Raw genomic sequence first — 26,431 nt, 5'->3', positions numbered from 1 at the left:
AGGGGCGGGATCCCCGTGACGCGTGGGCGTCCAAACCCACGCGATCCCTGCCACGGATTTCAAAGCCCCACGCGGACCCCAGAGGGAGCAGGCCGGGCCATTTCCCCCCCCCCTCAGCGACCACTACGCGCGTGCTCAAAATACGCCATTCCCCGCGCTTGCTCTGTGCCTGCGAGGCGGCGGGGACGCCGACGCCGACGGGAAAGGGATATTTATTTATTTATTTATTTTCCTGAGGGAAAGAATGTTTTAAAAAAAAAATAATAAGAAAAAGAGGAGGGCGGCTACACACAAAACACCCGCCCTTTCTCCCGCCCTTCGCCCCGCCTCATGGCCGCCTCGCTCGCTTCCTGGCTGGGCCAGTCACGGGCTGAGGTGGCAGCTCGCTCCTCCTGGCTCCTTCCCTCGCTCGAGGCCCCGGTGGGCGTGAGGCGGCGACGGGGGCAAGCGGCGCTCCTTCGCCTCAGCGAGAGGAGAAGAGGATGAGAGGCAGCTGCAGCAGCGAGGCGCCTCGGCAGCGAGTCGCGCACTGAGCCGCCTCTCGACACACGCCGCCCGCCCGCCCGCCTGACCGCCCGCCATCCCGAGCGGGGCTTTTTACCTCAGGGCGCTTCTTCCCGCGCCCGCCAGCAGAGGCCGCCGAAGAGGGCTGGCGCCGCCGCCTGCCCCATGTCCCGCAAGGCCAATGTGGAATATACCCTGAAGAGCCTCAGCAACCTGATGGGGGAGAAGCGCCGACGGCAGCAGCAGCAGCAGCAGCAGCAGCCGGCGCCCGCCGCCGCCGAGGGCTCGGCTAGCCTGGGCGAGAGGAGCCTGCTGGCCGCCGCCGAGTCGTGCTCCAGCCTCCACAGCCAAGCGTCCGGCGGCGGCGGCGGCGGCGGCTGCTCGGACTTGGAGCGGGCGGCCCGTCGGCAGTTCCAGCGGGACGAGACGCCCAGCTTCGTGTACGTGGCGTCGGTCTTCTCGGCGCTGGGCGGCTTCCTCTTCGGCTACGACACGGGCGTGGTGTCCGGGGCGCTGCTGCTGCTCAAGAAGGAGCTCCACCTGGACGCCTTCTGGCAGGAGCTGCTGGTCTCCAGCACGGTGGGCGCCGCCGCCCTCTCGGCGCTGCTGGGCGGCGTCCTCAACGGCTGGGGCGGCCGGAGAGCCTGCATCCTGCTGGCCAGCGGCATCTTCACGGCCGGGGCCGCCGTGCTGGCGGCCGCGCAGGACAAGGAGACGCTGCTGGCCGGGCGCGTGGTGGTGGGGCTGGGCATAGGTAAGAAGCCACCCTCCCCTCCGCTCCCCCTGGGAAAAACTTCTAGCATTGCTGTCATCTTTTTTTTTTTTTTTTTTGCATCCTCCACGCACCCCTTTCCCTCCAGTGTTGTTGTTTAGTCGTGTCCGACTCTTCCTGACCCCATGTATATTATTTTGGGGATCATCTTGTTTGCAGGATTGTTAAATGGTGGCTGCCTTAAATATGTATTGAATTCCACAGCATCCTAGCATGTTGTGAAATAGGGTAAGATTGGAGGACTTAGACTAAGATAACTTGTTGTTGTTTAGTTGTGTCCGACTCTTCGTGACCCCATGGACCAAAGCACGCCAGGCACTCCTGTCTTCCACTGCCTCCCGCAGTTTGGTCAAACTCAGGCTGGTGGCTTCAACAACACTGTCCAACCATCTTGTCCTCTGTCGTCCCCTTCTCCTTGTGCCCTCCATCTTTCCCAACATCAGGGTTTTTCCCAGGGAGTATTGGAGTCTCAGCTTCAGGATCTGTCCTTCCAGTGAGCATTCAGGGCTGATTTCCTTCAGAATGGAGAGGTTTGATCTTCTTGCAGTCCATGGGACTCTCAAGAGTCTCCTCCAGCACCATTATTCAAAAGCATAAATTCTTCAGCGATCAGTCTTCTTTATGGTCCAGCTCTCACTTCCATACGTACATCACTAGTGGGAAAACTCAGTGGTCCTTAATTCACATGTTGTTGTTGTTTAGTTGTTTAGTCGTGTCCAACTCTTCTTGACCCCATGGACCAGAGCACGCCAGGCACTCCTGTCTTCCACTGCCTCCCGCAGTTTGGTCAGACTCATGCTGGTAGCTTCGAGAACACTGTCCAACCATTTCGTCCTCTGTCGTCCCCTTCTCCTTCTGCCCTCAATCTTTCCCAACATCAGGGTCTTTCCCAGGGAGTCTTCTCCAAAGTATTGGAGTCTCAGCTTCAGGATCTGTCCTTCCAGTGAGCATTCAGGGCTGATTTCCTTCAGAATGGAGAGGTTTGATCTTCTTGCAGTCCATGGGACTCTCAAGAGTCTCCTCCAGCACCATTATTCAAAAGCATCAATTCTTCAGCGATCAGCCTTCTTTATGGTCCAGCTCTCACTTCCATACGTACATCACTAGTGGGAAAACTCAGTGGTCCTTAACTTATTCACATGTTGTTGTTGTTGTTGTTTAGTTGTGTCCAACTCTTTTTGACCCCATGGACCAGAGCACGCCAGGCACTCCTGTCTTCCACTGTCTCCCACAGTTTGGTCAAACTCATGCTGGTAGCTTTGAGAACACTGTCCAACCCTCTTGTCCTCTGTCGTCCCCTTCTCCTTGTGCCCTTCCATCTTTCCCAACATCAGGGTCTTTTCCAGGGAGTCTTCTCTTCTCATGAGGTGGCCAAAGTATTGGAGCCTCAGCTTCAGGACCTGTCCTTCCAGTGAGCACTCAGGGCTGATTTCCTTCAGAATGGATAGGTTTGATCTTCTTGCAGTCCATGGGACTCTCAAGAGTCTCCTCCAGCACCATAATTCAAAAGCATCAATTCTTTGGCGATCAGCCTTTTTTATGGTCCAGCTCTCACTTCCATACATCACTATGTTCTGCACTGCATACACCACACTTGCCCCCCCCCCCCCCGTTTCAGCTCCACTTTGGGGCATTGCAACAGATCTGCGTGCCTCCTTGTTTCAGTGGAAGTGGACTGAGACTGTTTCGTGAAGGAATCTTGCAGCTTGCCTCTTTTAAGTCTCTCCTCCCCCCCAAAAGCTAGTTTCTTTGCAAATATGTAGATTTCCCGGCTATTGTAACCAATGCTTTTCTTAGAGAAAAAGGTCCTGTGGCAGTGCTCGCCATAAAGTGGTTACAGTAAGTGCCACACTTTTAACCAGGGCTTTTCTTCTAGAAAAACGTGCCTGTACTGCATGCTCTTGAGTATCCCTAGAAAAAAAAGCACTGGTTGTAACATACAGCAAACTTTTCTTGAGAGTAGTATTGGTGGGGCTAGGGGAGAGAACTCCTCTTCCTCAAAAGGCCCCCCAATTGTGTGGTGTGTGCAGTGCAGAACAGGTAACTTTATCAAACCGCTCAGGGTTTGCACCCTTGTAACCTCAGCGTTTTTCCATTTGGAGCAAAGAGATGGCTCTCCCCAACACCTCCCCTTTCATCTGTCCACTGCTTAGCCTGGATAACTTTAGAAATTAAGACTTCAGCTCTTAATGTCTACTGCCAAGTAAAGAGCCTGACTCTAATGTAAGAAGGAAGTTGTTAACAGGATGTTAGTCATTATTATTTATCATCATTGTAATTGTCTTTTTAAAAGAAAAGCCCTATGTTTATCTGTTCTCAAAGGGAACGGTTTGTGCTGTTAAGTGGCCCTCTCTCACTGTCCTTTTGCAAGTCAGGAATTCATTTTAAAGGTGATCATTGTTGTCACTGCCAATGGTGTTTTCTTTAGCATAGAATATTTAATGTAGCCTAGCTGGCAAAATACAATTATATTGTAGCTTGAAAGCTACAATATTTTTGAAAGATGTTCAGGAGGGCTAACCTCGGCTCAAAAGATCCTGAGTTAAAATTCAGATGGCGCAGCTAATGGTATTGTGGGGAGAAACGTCACATCTCTGAAAAGGCACCGTTTATCTGTACATTTGGGAAAGCAATCCCACAGTTAATGTGTTGCATTACTTACTGTTTCTTATGATGCCATCGTTCAATAATGCACAGTATCTGAAAGTTGAGTTTTCCCAGAACTTGCTTTATGAATTGACCTTGGAAGATAAACTTACTAAAGTCTTTAACAGTTGATAACACATAAATTGCAACCATACAAACTTGCCTTAGAGTAAGTCTCATTGAATAATGTGGGACATCTGCATATATATGTGTGTAGGATTTTGCATTTAGTGGCATACATTTTTGTAGAAGGAATATTTTTTGTAGAACTTTTATTCAGTCCTCCTGGCAAGGAGTTTAGGGAAGCCTATATGATCTTCCCACTCTCTTTTCCCCATAACTCTCTAACCCAGGCATCAGCCCTGTACAGCTTACTATTTGTGTAGAAAAATGCTGCGGAAGAAAGCCTAGTGATAAGTGGTGGTCAGATGATCAAATTATTAACAATGGAACACGCACACCTTTTCTATCTCATTTTTGAACAGTTCATTTGGAATTTCTTTTAAGTAGAACACACTTATATGTGTGTCTAGGTGTCTAGTATGTCTAGGCGTCTACCTTCGGTACTCTCAATCTTGGACAAAGGCAAGATGGCAAGAATATCCTGAAAATGCATTAGCCAGAGGTTCACAACTTTGTATTCTTCACAGTACATATTATCTTCTTATTGGCCTCTCTATCGTTGAAACCTCTTTTCTCTATCTTAAAAGTTTGCAGTTTTGTTGTGTGCTTTTGTTATTCTGCCCGTATTTACCATTTCTTCTCTTGGTATATCTTCTTTTTTTCTGGCTGTTTGCAGTGTGAAAACTTTGTCACTGATTCAGCCCATTCCTTCAGTTACACCTTTTCTTGGAGATCATTCAGCACTATGCTGTTCTTTTTGTCATACATATTTTGAGTTCAATCTTACTTCCATTTGTCTCCTCTAATGTGGTCTGTTAGAATTGGATCCTGTGGGCAGAGTCTGTTTCCATTTTTTTAACCCTTTCACAATATAAATGAGAACTAAACCTTGTAATCAACAAGTATTACAAATACATGAGATCACACTTGTCTCTTTTGCCATTGGTTTTTCATTACATAATTGTGTACTACACTCCTTTTTTTAATAACTTGCTCAGTTGTGATTCATACTTCAAGCTTATTTCTTGTTGGGAGACAGAACCAGCTAGTTGAGAACCATTGTTGCATTGCTTTTCACAGTTTGCATCTGTGAAGCTGTACTGTTGCAAGCTTTTGTTATCAGAAGCATGGGATGTGCTTTTCAAACAGAGCAGCAACTTTTTGAAAACAGATAGAGGGAGCCTCTGCTCTCAGCCATTCATTGAACAATTACAGGAGTTTGTAGAATACTCCTTCTGAGAAGTTAGTGTAATTGTATTGGCATAAGGCTGATGAATCGTGAGTAATAATTCATAATTATTCATACTGCTCAGCTGTGTTTATTTCTGGGAATTCATAATTTAGTGTGTTTACACTTGAAGTACATATATTTGACTCTTCGTTGGTTGTACAAAGCTTTTGGGTACTGTAATTATTGGGACTGAAGTGCAGTTAGACTGGATCTAACCCTCTGCAGAAAAGGATTTTGGCAATTAGTCTTAAAAGTAAAAATGAACATTATTGTTTTTCTCTTTTTATGTGCACCTACTTTTAAATTGATATAATTTGCATAGACTAACTAACCTGTATGTCAGTCTGTGTTCTGCATGTCTTGTAAAGGAAAATTAATCAACATGTTATCTCTTTTAATAGGTTTGAGTTATCAGGTTTTGGTCCAAACACTTACGCTTTAGTGGGAGTGAAACCCTGGCTTGCTGCCCTTCTTCATTTGTTTGATTCAACCAGATTTGCCCATTGAGTCATGAATAGCATGGATTTAGACAGTAGTCCATTTAATTCAGTAGTCCTAGGTCACCAGATGGAATCACTTCAGTGTGAATAACGGATTTCAGCCTTAGGTGCTCAGCAAATGTATCTGATGTGAATTACTTGGTTGTAAAATGGTCTAGAAAAATGGTGAAATAGTTTAATGATGGTGTCTGTGTGTTTATAGGTGTAGCCTTCAGCAGGCTTTGTTTTTCCCCCCTGGTGGTAAGATAAGAACTTAAAAAACTTGCTTTAGTCTGCAGGGTGTCTTAAAAGTGCCTAATAAAAGCAAGCAGGAGTGGACCTAGTTTGTAGCAGGATGCTTGGAAGTCACTTGGAAGTCAACTGGGTTCTTTGTAGAGAAAGATAATTAGTTCAATTCTTGGGTGGAATGCAACATCTCTGAAAGGCTTAATCAATTATTTTCAGGTTCTGATCAGCTGAACACAACAGCTAATGGAAAAAACGTAATTATACCAACCAAATGAAAATAACCCAAGACTACTTCAAGTATAAAGTATTCCTGTGACTGTAATTTGTTTTGAACTGTTTTAAATACAGAATTTAAAATTGATGTAACCCGCCCTGGGACATTATTTTAAAGAGTGGGTAATTAAAAATAATAGTAGTAGCAGCAGCAGCAAGATTTAAAGCAGAGATAAGAACCTGTAGACCTTTAGAGGTTGTTAGACTAAGTTACCATTGGCCATGCAGGTTGGGACTGATAGGACTTGGGAATCCAACAATATCTAGAGTGCTTCTAGTACCATATCCCTAAATTTAAAGGCCTCTTTTCTGTTCTTGAAAAAAATCACAATTAACTTTTTCATTGTCAAATCGACCATCAGAGGGAGCTAAGGGGCTTAAGTAACTTCTTGAGGGCTGTAAAAAAACCAATAAACATAGCTGAACAGTAAGTGTATGTTCAGATTAGACATAATAGGTTGGAACTCTAAAGAGCAATAAGGAAAACTGACTCATCTTTTTTCTGTTCTTGAGCTATGGGGCACTAGTAGAAGTTTTCATTTTGTGTGTATTGTGACTTAATGTTTTGGACAAGGCTATTGTCTTTACTGATTTTATATTTTATCTTTCAACATCGTTTCTTGTTTTGATGTATTAAAAACTGAGTTAAATACTCTTAAATAGTGGTACCTTATTAAATTATCACCACTGCTCTCAATATGAACATGGTTGGTGATGCTGAATTGATGCCAAATAACTGCTATTCAGTTGATTAGTATAAAGTGCTAGACATTATAATTCATGTTGTCATGTTGATTGTTGTTCAGTAGAGCAGCTTTGCAATTAAGTCCACAAAATTTAATAGCCAGCACACCTGTGTCAGTGCTTTTGTGGAATTCTGATGGAAAGGGGAGAAACAGAGAATCCAGCTGCCTTTGCTGATAAGAGGTTTATTGCCTTGTTGTATGGTAAAAGTTCTTACTTGCCACTGGTATATACACCAGCATTCGAAATTTGCCAGGTACATTTTGCACCTGGCTATCAGCCACCTGCGACCAAGTGAAGATGCCTGGGTGCCATCCTGGCTCCTGACATCTCCACCATCTGGAGGTGCGTGCCTGGGGATCCTTGGATCTTGACTATTTTCACACACTAACAACACATATCTGTTATATTTTATCTGCACAATCAGAATGAATTTCAGGAACAAAAAAGTCATATTGAAAAATACAACTTTCGAACCGTCTGGCCCCAAAATGGCAACTAGGCATTCCGTTTGCAAACTGTGTAAACGTTTGTTTGTGACTGTAAACCTGGTTTAAGGAGCCATTTGGCACTTGGCTTATATATTGAGGAGTTTCCAACACAAATACCGGTATGTGGCTATCAGCTAGCCACATACCTGTGATTTAGTAATATGGCTGTACAGTGGTGCCCCACAAGACGAATGCCTTGCAAGACGAAAAACTCGCTAGACGAAAGGGTTTTCCGTTTTTCGAGGCGCTTTGCAAGACGAATTTCCCTATGGGCTTGCTTCGCAAGACGAAAACGTCTTGCGAGTCTTGCGAATTTTTTTCCTTTCCCCCCTTTTTCTAAGCCGCTAATAGCCGCTAAAAGCTGCTAATCCGCTAATAGGGGTGCTTCGCAAGACGAAAAAACCGCAAGACGAAGAGACTCGCGGAACGAATTAATTTCGTCTTGCGAGGCACCACTGTATAACAATACCCAGCCCATGCTTTCCCCCCAACAACAGATTAGTGCTTAATAGCTTTAAAGGAAAAATTTGTAGTGAGTTTGCTTCTAATTTTGCATTGAAAATACAAGTATAACTGTATGGGATGCAGGTACAAACTACTGTTTAATGTTTTTGTTTAAGGAACAGTGCATGTTGTATCCATTTTCTATAACCTCCACACTGACAAGTGAGGAGAAATGCTAGAAGTTTGCGCTTGGGTGAGTTGTATGCATTAAAAAAATAAAGCACTTCCATATAGGCTTGTTTCTTAATTCCAATTTCAGTTAGCTTTCGCCAGACCTCCTTGTGTAGATGTTGCTGAAGTTTTTGCATACAGTTAACATACTTTGAACACTGGAAAGTATAGCAGCCTGAAACCTTCTAATATGTCAGCTTTTTTAAAATCACTGAAAACTCTAATGCCCCGAACGACCACTTTTGAAGTGAAATATTTATCCTTTAGTAAAGCAGAACCGTGAAGTTTGACTGCTGAATGCTGTAAAAAAATGCTTTACATTTAAAGCATATTTCTCTTCCCTCCCCCCAAGTCATGGAAACTGTAGTTTACCCCTTACGAAGCTACAATTCCTAGCACCCTTAACAAACTGCAGCTTAAATGTGTGATGCGTGCTGCCTCTCACATTGACTGAGGGTATCCTCTCCCTCTCGTCTTGGAAAAACAGATTCACCCAGTGAAGCAGCTGAGTGAGTTCTGGTTTGTGATGGCCATCTCCAGTTAAGAATTCTACAGTATGTGTGATATATAAATAATTGTAGCTACGAATGGCCCAAGACATTACCTTCTTGAAGCATAAAGTTCAAAAGTTACAGTGAATGAGCACACTATTTCCCATTTGATATCAATCCAAATTCAAGTTGCTTATGCTGACGTGTGAAGCCCATGCCTGACAGAAATCACTGTAAAAGTGACTTGTTTTTTCTCATTATCATGTTAGACAGCCATGACTCTGTACAAGGATATTACATAATGCAGGAAGACCACTTGCTTGAAGGTGAAGTTTGCAATCCTGGGCATACGGATTTCAAACTATTGAACAAAGTAGGATTGACTTTGAGGAAATTTGCACAGGCAGGGCTCTAACACAGATCCAGGTACAGTGGTGCCTCGCAAGACGAAATTAATTCGTTCCGCGAGTCTCTTCGTCTTGCGGTTTTTTCGTCTTGCGAAGCACCCCTATTAGCGGCTTAGCGCTATTAGCGGCTAAGCGGCTATTAGCGGCTTAGCGGCTTAGAAAAAAGGGGGGAGGGAAAAAACTCGCAAGACGTTTTCGTCTTGCGAAGCAAGCCCATAGGGAAATTCGTCTTGCGAAGCGCCTCGAAAAACGGAAAACCCTTTCGTCTAGCGAGTTTTTCGTCTTGCGAGGCATTCGTCTTGCAGGGCACCACTGTATAACGCTGGACAAAATAGAATGAGATGGAAAGTACATACCTATGCTGGTTGACTAGTCAAATCATAAATAGTCATAACTAGACAACAGAAAATAGTCCAGAACTCAAGTAGTTGGAAGGCATAAAAAAGGAGTAGAAATGTGGCCTCAGCAGATGTCCTGATACCCGGGAGGGTATACCCTGGATTTTAGGATTTGTGAGTTGCTGCTCCCTTAGCCTGGGCATGATACAGCACATGACACTATCTCATTTTTCTATTCAGAACAACACTGATTTTTAACACTTTGTTTGGCAGACATTTATGAATAATTTTTAAGACTTAAGTTAAGACTTGAGCATATTTTTTATTCTGTTTCCTTTCAAATTAGGTTGCTTTGAAACGTGCTTTATTTGTTTTTGTTTTTTAAATCTGATTTTAAAAATCCATTCCATCCACTCAGTGTGGCTAGGAGCGATTACAGTACGAGAGGTCAAACTTGAAGTGCAGCAGCTACCAAATTAATGGGGGCTATGTACTGACAGCCAGTGTCTGCAGTAAATAATGGGAGTGCTGCTTATTACTAATGCATGAACAGATTTCTGTTGTTACTTGACAGTCAACCTATGTTGACTGTTGTTCTTCAGTACATCTTCTGTACAGGGACTGCTTTGTAAGACATACAAATGAGGTGTGGGTTTTCTGTTCCTCTTTGGAAGCTGCATAATGAGCATTCCAGTATTTGAACTGCTTCTGGTTCATTAGGGAAATCAGTAGATGCACATGAATTTAAATTAAGATATGTAAGTTATTCAAATTACTTGACTGCTGTATAACATCTTGCCCTTAGAAGGCGACAGATATTTTCAAGGTGAAAAACTTGAGCAGAATAATTGGAAATCTACAGAAATTGAGGTCCCTATTTCTGTCTGTGGGATTGATATTTGGAGTGTTTAAGCGTGTCATCCATGTTGTAATGAAAATCCAGAGACTGGTTGCAAGAAGGCTGCTACTGACGTAGTAGTAGAACAGTGAAGATAACCAAATTTTCCTGTTCGTAGCATGCTGGAGTTGCAGAACTCTGGACTTGAGATACTCATGTTTTGCAAGTAGAAGCACAGTAGATAGATACGCTAAATTTCCTTTACTGTCCAGCTTAGATGCTTTCTATAGTATATACAATAGAACAACTTCTATTGAAAATATTTGTCTTTTTGTGTATGTGCTTGAGAAAACCTGGTAAGTAGAAGGGGAAGATGCAGAGTTGAGGCAATGAGGCTTGTAGTGACTTCTCTGTCCACTTCTACTAGTCCTTTACATTTGTTTTATGCTTCTGTTTATATTTGGGAAAACCTAAGACTTGAGATTTAACAGAAGGGCATAGGTTTCAATGCTAAAACAGTTTCAGATTCTTAATGACTGCAGTAATGTCAGCTTCCAGGGAAGTCAACTTGGAAAGTGCAATTAATTACCAAATACATTTTGGTAATATGCATTGTTTCTTTGCCTGGAAAACAGCAAGCAGATGTTTGACATGATTCATTGCACTTTGAGTATTGCTTCATGTTGGCGTATTAAATCCCTGAAATTATACACATAATCTACTTGGAGATCTGATTACAGTTCCCAGTTTTTAATGACATAGTACAAGAACCCTTCCACGGGGATGCGTTTTGTTGTTCCATGGTTTCTCATTCTGTTGCATGGTGATGTGAAAAAGATAATGAAGCATTCTGTCAAGCAATAAGCTTTTTGGAAACTGAGTGTGAAGTGACATGTGTCATCAAGAAGCTGCATTATAGGGTTGTTTTAGTTATCCTTGAAATGGTTGGTTACCCAGACAACCAGCAGCACTTTTCCTATTCCCCTGGGCGGACTGTTGCCCAAATAGATGTAGAGCTGGTACAGACGTAATGCTGCTGATCTCTTCACCATGGTTAAAAGATCAGGAGCAATTCATGGACTCCCTTCATTTGCTAGTGTTAATTAGGGTGTAGTAATATTCCTGCAGTGAAGGCAACCAGCATTCATTTCCTACTGATCTGATGGTGATTTTAGAGACTTGTTCCTTGCACATTCCTTATTCACGTAACCAATAAAACCAGTAGAACAGTAAAATTTAATGTGCACCCCTGCAGCAGAGTAAAAGCCGCTTTTTTTAAAAAAAATATTTTTTATTAAGGATTTTCTTGTTTTACAGAAGTGTAGTGCCTCTTTTTTTTCCCCCTTCTTCTTCCATGTAACGTTTTTACAAATCCGTTTCATTTGTTGAGGCATTAGGGGGAGAAGAAAACAGAAAGAAAAAAGAAAGGGGGGTGGGGAGAGGGAGGATGGATGGGGGTGGGGTCGGGTGGCGGTGTTTCTATTATGTTTAATGTATGTAGAGTTTGGTGTCAGCGTTGCTTGTGTTGTTCACTTGTGTTCCTTTGGTGGTGAGAGAGGTTGGGGTTGGCTTAGGGTGTGATTGTTTGCTTGTGATTGGCTGTGGTGATCTTTGTTTTCGTGTGTGAGTGAGGTGGGTGGGTGTTTTGGATCAGGTTAGCCATATTGATTTGTATGCTGTTGGTGGATTATTGTCGTTGTCCTGTTGGGCTGTGTATGTGATAAAGGGGAGCCATACCGGGGTGAAGGCGTCTTCTTCTGTTTGTCCCCGTGTCAGTTTCAGTTTATTAGTTAATTTTTCTAGTAGGGCTGTTTCCCATACTATTTGGTACCATTGGTCCATGCTTACTCCTGACAGGTCTCTCCAGTGTCTGGTTATGATGTTTCTGGTTGCTGAGAGCAGGTGGGTTATAAGTTCTTTGTGGTGTAAATGGGCATTGTTGTCTTGGAAGATGTTTAGTAGGACCAATTCTGGGGTGATGTCTATTACTTGCTTAGTTATTTTACATATTTCTTGTATGGCTGTTGTCCAGAATAGTTGAATTTTGGGACACTCCCACCACATGTGGAGGTATGTGCCTGAGGAGGTGCACCCTCTCCAGCATTTTGGTGAGGTTCCTGGGTGTATTAGCGCTAGTTTCCTTGGTGTTAGGTACCACCTGTAGGTGAGTTTCAGTGTGAGTTCTTTTCTTTTCGTTAATATGGATTTAAAGGGGGGTTCAGACCACATTCTGGTCCATTGAGTGGGGTTAATCTCATAGCCTATGTCATTCTCCCATTGTTTTTTGATTGTGTCTAGGGGATTTGCGGGATTTTGGAGTAGTATTTTGTATATTGCGGATACCGTCCCTTTGCCGTTTCCCTTTGTTGTTAGGAGGAGGTTTTCGAAGGTTGTCAGGGGCCTAGTTGCTGCTGATTTTACTGTTGGGTTGTTTAAGAAGGCATGTAGTTGGTGTTGTGTTAACCAGGTCATTTGGGTGTCTTCTAGTTTGTCTTGTATTTCTTGTGTTGACAAGGGTTTGTTATTTTTATAAAAGTCTATTAGGCGATATAAGCCTTTGGTTCGCCAGGTTTTTGTCTGGAGGTTTTGTGCTGCATGGTAGAATAATGGGTGGTACGCCAGGGGGATTAGTGGGGATGGGGTTGGGGATAGTTTGCCTATTTGTGTTTTCCATGCTTTGAGCATGGTCTGTGTGTACCTGTTAAGTGTTGTGGGAATTTTCTTTAGTTTGTTTGGGAGGAGTGGGTATGTTGTGGTGCAGGTGTTTTCAATTGTGTCCCTCTCTAGGTGTACCCATTGTTTTGTCTCATCTTCTAGTATATATGGGATTATATGGCGTATTTGGTTGGCATTGTAATATGCTTCTATGTTGGGGATTCCCCATCCTCCTTCTGAGGTGGGGAGGTGCAGGTATTTGGGGCTTATTCTTGGTTTTTTATGTGAGAAGATGAAAGAGTGTAGTTTTCTCTGCCAACTGCGAAGTTGGGTTGAGGGGATCCAGATTGGGAGGGTTTGGAATAGGTAGGTTAGTTTTGGGAGTGTGATCATTTTGATCATGGCTATTTTGTCTGAGAGAGTGAAATTCGTGTTATTCCATCTCTTTAGGTCTTTGTTAATTTGTCGCCACAGGGGCTTGTAGTTGTGGAGGTACAGTTTATTGAGGTTTCTGGTTATTTGTACCCCTAGGTATCTGAACTTGGTGTGGCAAAGTTTTATTTTGGTGACCTTTGTGAGTTCTTTTTGGGTGTGGGGAGGGGTGTTGAAGCACATAGCTTCTGACTTTGTAAAATTTACCTGTAGGCCCGACACCATTGCAAATGTGTTGAGTTCTCTGATTAGGGAGGTTGCTGTGCTTATGGGGTCTGGTGTTGTGACCATTAGGTCATCTGCAAAGAGCCCTAATTTATAGGTTCTGCCTTTTATTTCCACTCCCTTGATGTCTGTGGCTGCTCAGATGCGGATTGCTAAGGGTTCCAGAGCCAGGATAAATAAGAAGGGAGACAGTGGGCATCCTTGTTTCGTGCCTCTTTGGATAGCTATAGTATTAGAATCCATATTGTTAGTTCTGCATTTTGCTGAGGCTTGGGAGTATATTTGTTTGAGGATTTGTAGGAAGTTGGGGCCAAATTTCATGTTAGTTAGTACTGCTAATATGTATTTCCACTCCAAGCAATCAAAGGCTTTGAGGATGTCTAGGGACATAATTGTCAATGGGAGTTTGGTTGCCTTGCTGTGTTCGATCAGGTTCAGTAGTTTCCTGATGGGGTCTGTTATATTGCGGCCAGGGACAAAACCAGTCTGGTCTGGGGCTATTAACTTGTGTAGGAAGATTTTTAGGCGGTTGGCCAAGATTGATGTGAATATCTTGTAGTCTTGGTTTATTAATGAGATTGGGCGGTATGATTCTACTTTGAGGCTGTCTTTTAGTGGTTTTGGGATGGAGACTATTTTGGAGTGGGTCCAGGTTTTGGGGATGGGGGCCCCTTTTATGATGTCGTTGAATAGGCGGGTCATGTAGGTAAAAGCCGCTTTTTAAAAAAATGATGTTAGGTAGCAAGAAGCCACACAGTTGGAAAGGCATTTTATTATTATCGCTACCTGCAAAACTGTTCATACAATCTATTAAGCATTGTAAAAGATTGGTAAAACATGCCTCAAGCAGGCTGGTGTGGCGCAGCCACAAGCCCGTGTATTGGTACGATAGGGTGCTCCTCAGAACGGCATTGGTTTTTCAGCATTTCGGTGTCTGCTTATAGACAATGTGTTTTTGCTGCGTAATTGCTTTGAGTTTATTTCCCTCTCTTGCCCCAATATGAAAAATATTTAAGTGTTAACTGAGAACGTTAACCATCCATGTCATAGGATAGGACACTTGATGCAGGTACTTTTACATGTTGTAGGGGCATAAGCTTTTATTCAGAAGCTGTGACTAGTTTATATATAGATTAGACTTCATGTATTAAGATTTTGTCTTTTTTCTTTATTTGCCCTCGGTGTTCATTGCTTTTATGCTCTCTTTAATTATTGGCTCGAGGAGCAGTCATTAGACAAAGGAAGATAAAGTTAATCACTTCATTCTCCCCAATGGAAAGTGACTGAACACTGGACCAAAATTGACTTGAGTGGGTCTCTGAATTGGAGGTTACCAGGTTCAGTTAATTAAACAGGAAGGATACCACTCCTGTGTCTGATTGTAGTTGGACTTGAACCTGTGGAATAGGGACCTTTTTTAAAGGACTTTTTAAGGTCTGTAAAGCTGGTGTAGAAGTGAACATGCAAACTACCTGCTTAAAGTCCCTCATATTAATAAAGCTTGATAAATAGCTGTCAGTGGAGAAAGCCTTTTGTTACTGTGACAAACCTCAAACATACCAGCAAAGAGGGAAGGAGACATCAGGGTTTGCTCTGGCAAGACTCTCAGCTCCCCATGATAGAGTCTGTCACTCGGCTATGCTACTAACAGCTGCCATGATGGAAGGATCCTGATGACACCAGTATGTCCATATTATTGTGATTTTTTTAAAGTAGTTAAATGTTACTTGTAAATTGCCTTTGAAGGACTTGTATCCAGGAAAACAGGATATAAATTATTGTAATAAATACGCTTCTAATAATTATCCTTGTTCGTTTTTGCTTTGTATAATACTATTCCTGAGCAGTTGGTTTAGTAGATACATGATAAAAATATACCTCCTTCAAGATGTTAACTTTCTAGTGAGTTTAAGGCATCATTTTTATCCAACTTTTCCCTCTCCCAGTCACTTTCCATTCAATAATAATGATTCATACTCAAGCCTAGGGTGTAGTTCATGAGCACAACATTGAAAGAAAATTATTAATGAAAGTGTCTTTTGGTCTGCAGAGAAGCAAAAAAGAAGCTGAAGGCACTTGAAGTTTAATATTGGATAAATTCTCTTGCATCTTCAGTGTTGGATTTCCTCTAAAGTGGCTAAGTGTCTTAAAATCTAGTTTTATATGTAGGAGTCCTTTTGAATTAGCTGTGGAGATTGCATTTTAGGAAATTTCCATGCTAAAATGCAAAGCCTGAGAGTGGTTCATATATTAAAGTACAGGAGATGTCTTCCTCTGCTATTCATGGTGCTGTACTTGCTCTGCTATTCATGCTATATTACCTCTGCACTCTCCCCAATTTTACAAAATCAGTTTATCATGAATGAGCCACTGTGGCATCCTGGCAAATAAATACCTTTGGTCTCCTAACCACTTTATAACTATGCTGCAAAATTGATATTGAAACACCATAAGAAAGACAGGCTACAAGAAGGTAGAGTGGAAATTAAGTCAAGCACCCTTCAAACCTGTGGATGAATAGGAGAGATTTCAGCACATGCTTAATCCTTCCATTGAAATAGACATAAAAAGTGCCAAACCCTAGTAGGGCACAATTCAGCCAATCACTTATTACTCTGCCACTTGGGTTATTTTTCAGTAATCCCTCATATTACATGCATTTGTATGGGCGGGGTATTAATAATAATAATAATAAGTCTTGCATGATTTCAAACAAATGTGGTAGAAGGCAGGATGGTTAAAATTCCACAAATCAAATCCCAAGCATAACAGAGAGCTTAAAAGCTCTTTTCATTCTGGGTCCACTTGTGGTTACCTGGAGCAAAAAGATCTTTTAAGCTCTCCACTTTGCTTGCTGGGCAATGTCTGCTCAGCGCACCACCTCTGCAAGGCTCAGGGATGCTTTTGCAGGACAATCTCTAGCCTTCCAAAACTGGCACATCAAGTGGGCCTCCCCCCCCCCCAAGCAAGTCCAAGAGCTTGAAAGCTTTTTTTTAAATGTGGGTAATCTAAACATGCAGTGACCACATGGTGACCACATGCTTGAGGTCCTAGACAATTTTGTCTGCCTGAGCTCCACCATAACCAGCAACCTTTCCATTGATGCTGAGCTGCACAAGTGTATTGGTAAGGCTGCTACAGCAATAGCTTGCCTCTCCAAAAGGGTATGGGAGAATGTGATGCTAATGACCAATACCAAGATGAAGGACTACCAGGTTTGCATGTTGAGCACACTGCTTTATGGGAAAGAGTCGTGGGCAACTTACATCCACCTGGACCAATGCCTCAGTGCCTTTCATATGTGCTGCATTAGGAAAATTTTGAGCATTGCATAGCAGGACCAAACAATGAACTGCTCTCCGAAGCACGCATTCCCAGCATCTTTGTACTCTGATCTCAGTGATGTCTATGCCAGCTTGGTCATGTCCACAGAATGGAAGATTTATTTATTGAATTTATATGGCAGGATCACCAAGGACATGCTCTGTGGGGAGCTGGCTTCAGGCACTAGGCCTGTTGGCAGACCAACTCCGTGTTACAAAGATGTCTGCGATCTTGACATGAAGGCTGGCAACATTAAACCCGCCATATGAGAATCCCTTGCAGACAGTTACAATGCCTGAAGGCAGGTTGTGTATCCATAGCAGTGACTAGAGGAGGTATGACTGCTGGGAGGAGTGCAGACTGAAGAAACACCATTGTGCATCTGCAGCAGCAAAACCAGATGGCTTCATCTGACCCTCCTGCAACAATACATGTCTCTTCCATATCGGTCTCTACAGCCATAGCAGGTGCTAGAACTCGCCAACAGTTTGATTTTACCCCTGAAGGTGCACCCTTCCATTGTCTCCCAAGACAGATAGATGCCAGCAACAAGGACAACAAGAGACTGAATATAACCTAAGAACACATTTTTAATCTTCGAATCATGCTGCTGAATTTTATTTGCTTAGAAACAGCAGCCAGATTTCTGTTGGGTGCAATCCTTATGGATTTGCAGTTCTTATGGATTTGGCATTAAATACTAGTGAACAAAGTGGGACTGAGTTCGGAGTATATGGCCATAAGATGGCTGTAACAAGTGTTTTCAAGAAGCAGCAGATGGTAGTAACTGTACAAAATAGTGCTGGCTAAAATAGAATGTGATGGAAAGTAAATATCCTTGTTGAAGTACAGGACCATCCATATGGGCTCAATGGATGATCCTGCCAAGTTACACTTCCTAAATTTCTGCACCGTGATGAGTAGCTAGTTGTGGGTTCATTTGGAACCTCATAATGATAAATACAATATGCAGCCTACTTTATTTATAATGCTCACACCTAAAGTAGCTTTTATCTGTCTGACAGATGGTCATGATTCAGTTTTATAAGATAAATGTAGACCAACATATTTATATTCAGGTTATTTCCCCCCCCCCCCAAAAAAATACATACTAGAAAAACGGAGTTCAAATTGGTTTTTAAAGCTCTTCAAATTATTCTCCCATTGATGTTTGGAATATTTGGATTTGTATGATAATCTCAAGAGCTCACAAGGCTCCAAGCAAGTGAAAATATGATGGCACCCACCTTAACGGTCATGTTGTGAAATCCCAAAGTATTGTAGATGTAAGCATTGATTTCCCACTTCCACTATACCATGTTGGCTCAATTTGCCATGAAAAAAGATACATATGAAGGAAATTTTCCAAATGTAATAGTCTAGAGTCTACTGTTGCTAATATCTTTATTTAAGACTTACAATCCCTATTTTCCTAAAAGTAATCCAAGGGAGCTAGCATCTAAAACAATGCGACATGGGAGAAAAAATACAAAAGTTTAAGCAGCATACATCAGTGAGATAAAACAGAACAGATAAAAGCGGCAGAAGGAAACAAAACAAATGATTGATACCAGTATCATAAAACCATCTCAGCCAGCCAAAAACCAGCCAGAATGTCAAAAGGGAGAGGATGAAAGGTAATGGGCACATGGCTTGGAAAGCTATTGCCCCCAAAGTAAACACTTAGAAGGATTAAATCACTTGTTCCTTATGGTGATATTCAATTATATTTTATTCAGAGTAGACCCATTGAAATGAAGGAACATTACTAAGTTAGGTCCATTAATTTCAATGGGTCTACTCTGACTAAAATTTAGTTACTACCACCAGGACCTCCATACACACTGTGCAGGCTAGCACCATAGAGAGGTCACTTCGGTGTTGCTATTGCAGTGGTTTGACTTCACCCCCAGAGGTGGTCTATTGTCTTTTGAGCCAGAGGATACCAACAATATGATAGGGAAGCAGGCAGGTCACACTCAACTTCTAACAACTGGTGAGAGCGGTTCTTAATGCCACTTGTTTTAATGGTGGCTTTTTGTGCAGAAAATACTACAGTATATTGTTGAATCCACACACTGCCACCTCTGCGTTTCTACTGCGTCTATTAACAGTCCTTCCAGATCCTGCAATTGAACAGTAAAAACTCTTATCTCAAACTGTCATGCAGGTGATGGAAAAATCAGAAGTGTTAATAGACCTTTCTGCCCAGCAGCTAGCAAAAAGCCTGAGGATTTATTCATCCCATGTGACTTGGAACTGAGAGTTTGCTAACCAGGAGGTGAAAGAGATGAGGCAGCACATACTGAAAATAAATAATTGTTTAATAGGTAGAACTTCATTAGTTACCAGCAAGAGCAAGTTGGGGAACTTGATACGCTAGGAACAGCTAAAGGGAATCTTTTATAACCAGCATAGCTGGGAGGGCTGAGCTGAAGTGTAGCCGATTAATTTTGGGGAGAAAGGGAGGTTTTCAATGGATGCACTGTTTCCTGAATAGCCCCTTTAGTGTAGCTCCTTTACATTTTCATCTGTTTACAGGGATTGTTTCCTCCTCTGTGTTGCTGCTGTTCCTAGTGCCCCTTTCCTCTGGCTTTGCTCTTTTGAATGATCCTAGCCACTCAAAAATAGTGAAAGGTAAAGGACCCCTGGATGGTTAAGTCCAGTCAAAGGCAACTATGGGGTTGCAGCACTCATCTCGCTTTCAGGCTGAGAGAGCTGGCGTTTGTCCACAGACAGCTTTCTGGGTCATGTGGCCAGCATGAGGAAACGGCTTCTGGTGCAACGGAACACCATGACAGAAACCAGAGTGCACAGAAACACCGTTTACCTTCCCGCCGCAGCGGTACCTATTTATCTACTTGCACTGGTGTGCTTTCAAACTGCTAGGTTGGCAGGAGTGCAACGGGAGCTCACCCCATCACGGGGATTTGAACTGCCAACCTTTCAATCAGCAAGCCCAAGAGGCTCAATGGTTTCGATCACAGTGCCACCCACATCCCTTTTTAATACGATTCAAAAATACTATTCAAAAATAGTATAATAAATGTGGCAGTATCATAAAGCTAAGTCACCAGTCAGATTTTGTTAATGGCAAAGTCTCAAAACCAAATCTGAGGGGTGATTGGCTGGTCGTATCCTAAGATATTTAGCAGTGCAATAGGATAACGCTGCACTTATATTGTTTACATCTTAAAGATTTGTCTAATATCCTTCCGGTTGCCTAATCTGACTTGAATTTGTCTTGAATTATACCACTGATTTAATTTATGAAACAAGTCGTTTCAAAGTAGATAGTCGTTCATGGAGCATTTTTGACCCCACATCAGTGGCTGTTATATTCATAGCTTCTTCCTTTATACTGATGCTGATGTACTTGCCCAGAGCAACTGCTTTTATTTAGACTAACAAAAGCTTATTGGAAAATGCCAAGGTGTAATTTAAACACCCCCTTTTGGAACACAGGGATAATTAACTATCTTTTGTTAGGAATGTCCTGTATTATCTAAATATAGTTCACATAAATTAATGTGCACTGCTTGATATGACATTAATTGATTCAGTTAATGTGTATAAGAAGCAGCATTACTTTGAAGTGACCTACCTATTATCTTCACAGCCACATCTGGAACATGAGTTGGTGGATGTGTTCTTTAACTCATTAAGTGTAAACCCTGTGCTTGATATGACACATCTTTTGTTATTTTCACTGTTGGATGCTGTGTGTTGTTTAAGTAATCTTGTTATCTTTATCATGTTGATAATGGGATTTTGTATATTAGTATATTTGCTATTGTTTTGCGCTATGTTATTATGAAATGTTTTTGTGGTGTTTGTTTGAAATGTACTCATGTTTTCTTTGTTGTAAGCCACTTAGAGCATGTGTTTTGTGTGTGTGTGGAAAAGCGGCATACATATAAAACGCATAAATGAATGATTATACAACCAAGTTTTTGTATTTCTCTTGTAAGAAATACAGAGGGCCTTCTCGGTAGTGGCACCCGCCCTGTGGAACGCCCTCCCATCAGATGTCAAAGAGAAAAATAACTTCCAAACTTTTAGAAGACATCTGAAGGCAGCCCTGTTTAGGGAAGCTTTTAATGTTTAATAGGTTACTGTATTTTAGTGTTTTGTTGGAAGCCGCCCAGAGTGGCTGGGGAAACCCAGCCAGATGGGTGGGGTATAAATTAATCATCATCATCATCATCATCTTAGGACATACAATATCAGAAGCTTGCTAACATTGGCAGATATCATTGTAATAAGACTATATCTATTTCTTTTTAAAGTTATTTAAAGTTATCTGTGTTTGTGATTCATGAACTTCAGATTGACTTTGGAATTCAAATATACCATCGTAACTAATAAATTTCATGTTAATGTCTGTCATTTCTGGTACATTTCTGAAGCATGTCACAGGTCTCCATTTAGAACATGAACACAAGTTTTTCGTATTGTATTATTTTGTCTAAAAATTAATTAAAGGCTTTGGGGGTGCAGCCCCATCAAATAATTTATGGGGGGGGCACAGTGGGACCTTGGCCCCAGGAGTTGGCTCTTATGAGTATAACTAAGCAGCCATATTTACTTGGTTGTTCATTAACTTGTACATCACCTAAAAACTTGTATCTGCTACAAATTCTTTCTCTAGAATGAAATATTTTCCCATACTACAAACATTTCACAATGAGAATGATAGACTTTGAAAAGCAGTGTGTAATGTTAATAAGTTGAATTAGCTGGAGGATCTTAAAGGAGGAAAATAGACATTAAAATGTTCAAAGCTGCCACCGTTCCTCCTACCTTGTAATGTGTAATGTAAACATTGTATAATGTGTGAATCACCATCTGCCATCCCCTTGATTTGTGGCTGGCAGGGAGAAGCCAAGTCTTAGAAAGAAGGCAGAGGAAAAAATATATAGAAAGACAATGCAGATAATGCACATTTTGTAATGTTTAGTTTGGCTCTAACTCTAATTGTGTCCTTAAGCATTAACTTGCACTCCTTCATCCCATTTCAGTTTAACATGGTGGGGACAGAGTTAGGCAGAAGAGAGGTTCCAGCAACTTTGTTGTGTGGAACTGAAAACCATAACCAGCTCTTTTGTATCTTTCAATTTATCCTCTCTCATAATTTCCTGTAATTGGTGGTTTAGGCCATCTGTTTGGCTAGCATAATACCGTGTACAATATGCTGCTGGCAGGTATCTGTTGAATGGTGGCCACAAATTGGAGAAACTGACACAAGTAGCCAGGACTGATCTATCACAAAGCATTTGAAGATGAAAGGGATTTCGTCTTGGTTGTAACATGTACAAATGGCTGCTGGGAGAGTTTCTGCTACATGTTTCTAGTTTGTCCCTTGCAGAGTCCTGCAAGCTCAGTACACAGTGTTCTTCAACCGTGGCTGCCCACATGTGGTCCCATCATCTTCAGCTATAGCTTAGGGATGATGAGAGTTGTAGCCCAACAATATCTGGGTACCCAAGGTTGAAGAACATAGGGTATGGCAGTTCAGCTTATTGAGGCTGTTCAAAAGAAAGCTTTTTTTTGTTTGTTCGTTACTGTCTTTAAAAATCTTAGTGTTCTTAGGTTCAAGATACAGTGGTGCCCCGCAAGACGAATGCCTCGCAAGACGGAAAACTGGCTAGACGAAAGAGTTTTCCGTTTTGGAGGTGCTTCGCAAAACGAATTTCCTATGGGCTTGCTTCGCAAGACGAAAATGTCTTGCGAGTTCCTGCGGGTTTTTTTTCCTCCCCCCCCTTTTTCTAAGCCGCTTATCCGATAAGCCGCTAAAAGCCGCTAAACCGCTAATAGCGCTAATCCGCTAAGCCGTCAATGGGCTTGCTTCGCACGACGAAAAAACCGCTAGACGAAGAAACTCGCAGAACGGATTCTTTTTGTCTTGCGAGGCACCACTGTATTAGTCCTGCAACAAAATCCATGCCAAGGCAGCCAAACTGAGAACCAAGAGTAGTGAAGAGCGTAATTCATATAAAATACAGCTTGTCCCACAAAGGCTGCCCGGCGCTCAACTCACCTGGAATTGAATTATTTCTGCGAACTCAGTGCAGATAAAGTATGGGCCAACAATTCAGTGGGTCACTGGACTTCTTAGCATGTTTTTAAAAAATAATTATTATTATTTTAATTAATTCTTAAGACTCCATTTCTGCAAAAGTTAGTTAATGCACAGAGATCTGCTCTATGCTCTTCCCTGTGAAGACAAAGACAAAATGTATCTGATACAGTTCTTCTGGCTTTGGTTTCGAAAAGGGGTGGGTTTCTAGCATCTGACTTGATACAGCTGAATTGGCAGAATAAGTAAGTTTTCGTTGGATATAAGATTATAATATTCTTAACTTTCTAAGTACTTAGACTAATCTCTAAGTACAGTGGTGCCCCGCAAGACGAATGCCTCGCAAGACGAAAAACCCGCTAGACGAAAGGGTTTTCCGTTTTTCGAGGTGCTTCGCAAGACGAATTTCCCTATGGGCTTGCTTCGCAAGACGAAAACGTCTTGTGAGTCTTGCAAGTTTTTTCCCTTTCCCCCCCTTTTTCTAAGCCGCTAAGCTGCTAATAGCTGCTTAGTCGCTAAGCCGGTAATCCGCTAAGCCGCTAATAGGGATGCTTTGCAAGACGAAAAAACCGCTAGACGAAGAGACTCGCGGAACGGATTCTTTTCGTCTTGCAAGGCACCACTGTACTTAGACTAATCTCTAAGTACTAGGTGTGCTTTGAGACATGAGTTGGAAAAAACACAACATAAAAAATACAGCCACAAAAACCAGTTAGCTTACTTTTTTCTTAGGAAGTTGTAGCAATTTGGTAAATGCCTGTTACTGAAATCTATTTTAATAAAGTGCTTTGTGGACCCGCTGCTAATTTAGTTCATGTCAATGGAAATACACCAGTATGAGGGAGTCATAATGTAGTCCGGGTTGATATTGGGCTAAGATATGTTAAGGTGCCAGATGACATATGCCCTGTTCTATTAGGCTTTAATTGCCTTTGATGATTTTTAATGGTTACAGATATCCCTTAATGGATTGCTTACAACTCATTCCTTTTTTTAGTCGGCTATGTTGTTTGCTACTATTCTTTTGTATTATGCTTTGAGATGAGGGATATAAATCCCTCCAAACATATAAATAGTCACCACGCTTCCTACATGTTCAGCTTCTGTTTGCTTATCTATTGACAATCTCTTTTATCTGATTATTTTCAACTTGCAGTGCAATTCTTTATGCTGTATTCACAATCAAATGATTTCTCCTCCGTTTGGAACTCTTATCTTTCAGATGCGCTGTAAACATACTATATTTATATAGCATGTACTTTGGTTTGATTACTTATTTGAAAGGTAGAACGTTTCCTCTTGTTTATGATTGAGTGTCATGATTGTAGATAACACATGCCAATGATAAAATACAGTAATAGTTCTTCTTTGTAAATAGGTTCATACTGAATTTTAATTACTTTCTTCCAGGTATTGCTTCTATGACAGTCCCAGTATACATTGCAGAAGTTGCTCCACCTCATCTAAGAGGCAGATTAGTGACTATAAACACACTCTTCATCACAGGAGGACAGTTCTTTGCAAGCGTTATAGATGGAGCCTTCAGTTACCTTCCGAAGGGTGGATGGAGGTTAGTGTAATTTTTTTGTTTGTTATTGAAAGTAAAGTTAGAGCTGCACTTCCATTTAGATTCACATGCTCTGTGTGTGTAATGTGTGTGTAGTACACACAAATATTTATTTGTATACACACATGATATAGATACATTTTTTGTTTGCAATGTCTTTTGTACTCTTTAGTAAAAAAAATTAATTACCGTATTTTTCCCTCTATAACACGCAGATTTTTTCTCCTAAAAAGGAAGGGGAAATGTCTGTGCGTGTTATAGAGCGAATGTGTGGTCCCTGGAGCCGAAAAATCAGGCAAAAATCAAATCGCCAGGCAAAAATCAAATCGCGGCGCTTCACGGAGAAGGGAAAACTGAAAAGAGGAAGCGGCTGCTTTCCTGCATTCTGCCTCAGGGTCTTACTGCCCACCCTCCTCTGTTTCGTTGCTGTGTTTGCTGAAACGGAACAAAGAGCAGGGAAAGTCCCTCCCCTCCAGGCAAGCTCCGGTGCTGCTGGGGGAGAGGGAGAGGGGGGGAGGGGGAGGGAGAGAGAGGGGGGGAGGGAGAGAGAGAGGGGGAGGGAGGGAGGGAGGGAGGGAGGGAGAGAGAGAGAGAGAGAGAGAGAGAGAGAGAGAGAGAGAGAGATGGCTGGCTGGCTGGCTGGCTGGCTGGCTGGCTGGCTGGCTGGCTTGGGTGGGGGAAAACTTTTGCCTTTCTTTCCTCCAACCCGTTAAATCCCTCTCCTGCATTCTTAGCCAGCTGCTTCTCTGCACACCCCTCTAATGTCCCTTCTTTGTTTTTCCTTCGCTCCCCACTTAAAATGTGGTTACAAAGCATAGATCCACATGGATCCTCAGGATCTTTGCATTGGGTCACCCCAAATTCACCATCAGATCACATAGCATGTCCATGGCTACAGCCTGCCCCCCCCCCAAATCACGGACCCACTGTTGCCTGGGGCTGCAATGGTGCAAAAACGTGGTTAAAAAGCATGGATCCACATGGATCCTCAGGATCTTTGCATTGGGTCACCCCAAATTCACCATCAGATCACATAGCATGTCCATGGCTACAGCCTGCACCAAAAAAATCACGCACCCACTGTTGCCTGGCGCTGCAATGGTGCAAAAACATGGTTACAAAGCATGGATCCACAGGGATTCTCAGGATCTTTGCATTGGGTCACCCCAAATTCACCATCAGATCACATAGCATGTCCATGGCTACAGCCTGCACCAAAAAAATCACGCACCCACTGTTGCCTGGGGCTGCAATGGTGCAAAAACGTGGTTACAAAGCATGGATCCACAGGAATTCTCAGGATTTTGGCATTGGGTCACCCCAAATTCACCATCAGATCACATGTCTGTGGCCACAGCATGAAGCCCAAAAATGATACATCCACTGTTTCATTCAGAATGTTTTTTCCCTTGTTTTCCTCCTCTAAAAACAATGTGCGTGTTATGGTCAGGTGCGTGTTATAGAGCGAAAAATACGGTACCCTTTCTAAATCACAATAAGGAGCAATAATAATAATAATAGGTGGCAAAGAAACTATCCAAATGTGTTACATTTTACAGATTACATTTTTATTTTAAACCCAACAATTTTAGATGCAAATCTAAATGATTTAAATGTAGATTTTGTTTTTGTACACTTGGAATCTTCCTCTTTGTGGTTTTAAGTTGGTGCCCTCAGAATGCTAATTGGCTTTGAATAATGGCAGCAAATCCAGCTGAAATTTACTAATGGATTGAATTAAGGAGCTACAGATTTTATCTTTCAACATTGTAATTTGCAGGGTGGCAAGATCTATAGCAAATGTAATCAAGATGCATGCTAGCTTTCTTGGAGACCCATGGCTTCAGTTCTATGGTTCTCAGTATAACATCATGTAAAGTCTTGATTC

General features: G+C 42.2%; 1 protein-coding gene across 1 annotated transcript in view; it reads left to right on the top strand.

The window, feature by feature from the left end:
- Positions 1-313: 313 nt before the first annotated feature.
- The window catches only part of SLC2A13 (solute carrier family 2 member 13), a 107,926-nt gene continuing 81,808 nt past the window's right edge, over positions 314-26,431 (top strand). Inside the window, exons 1-2 of the mRNA XM_081877958.1 lie at positions 314-1,258; positions 24,387-24,546. Coding sequence (XP_081734084.1) covers positions 670-1,258; positions 24,387-24,546 — 749 coding nt within the window. The 5' untranslated portion in view covers positions 314-669. The remainder of the gene's footprint in view (positions 1,259-24,386; positions 24,547-26,431) is intronic.

Source organism: Podarcis erhardii, assembly GCF_964252035.2.
Source record: "Podarcis erhardii genome assembly, chromosome: 10".
In the NCBI taxonomy this organism is placed as follows: Eukaryota; Metazoa; Chordata; class Lepidosauria; order Squamata; family Lacertidae; genus Podarcis; species Podarcis erhardii.
The sequence above is the reverse complement of the archived record's forward strand: the minus strand, read 5'-3'. Positions and strand labels throughout refer to the sequence as shown.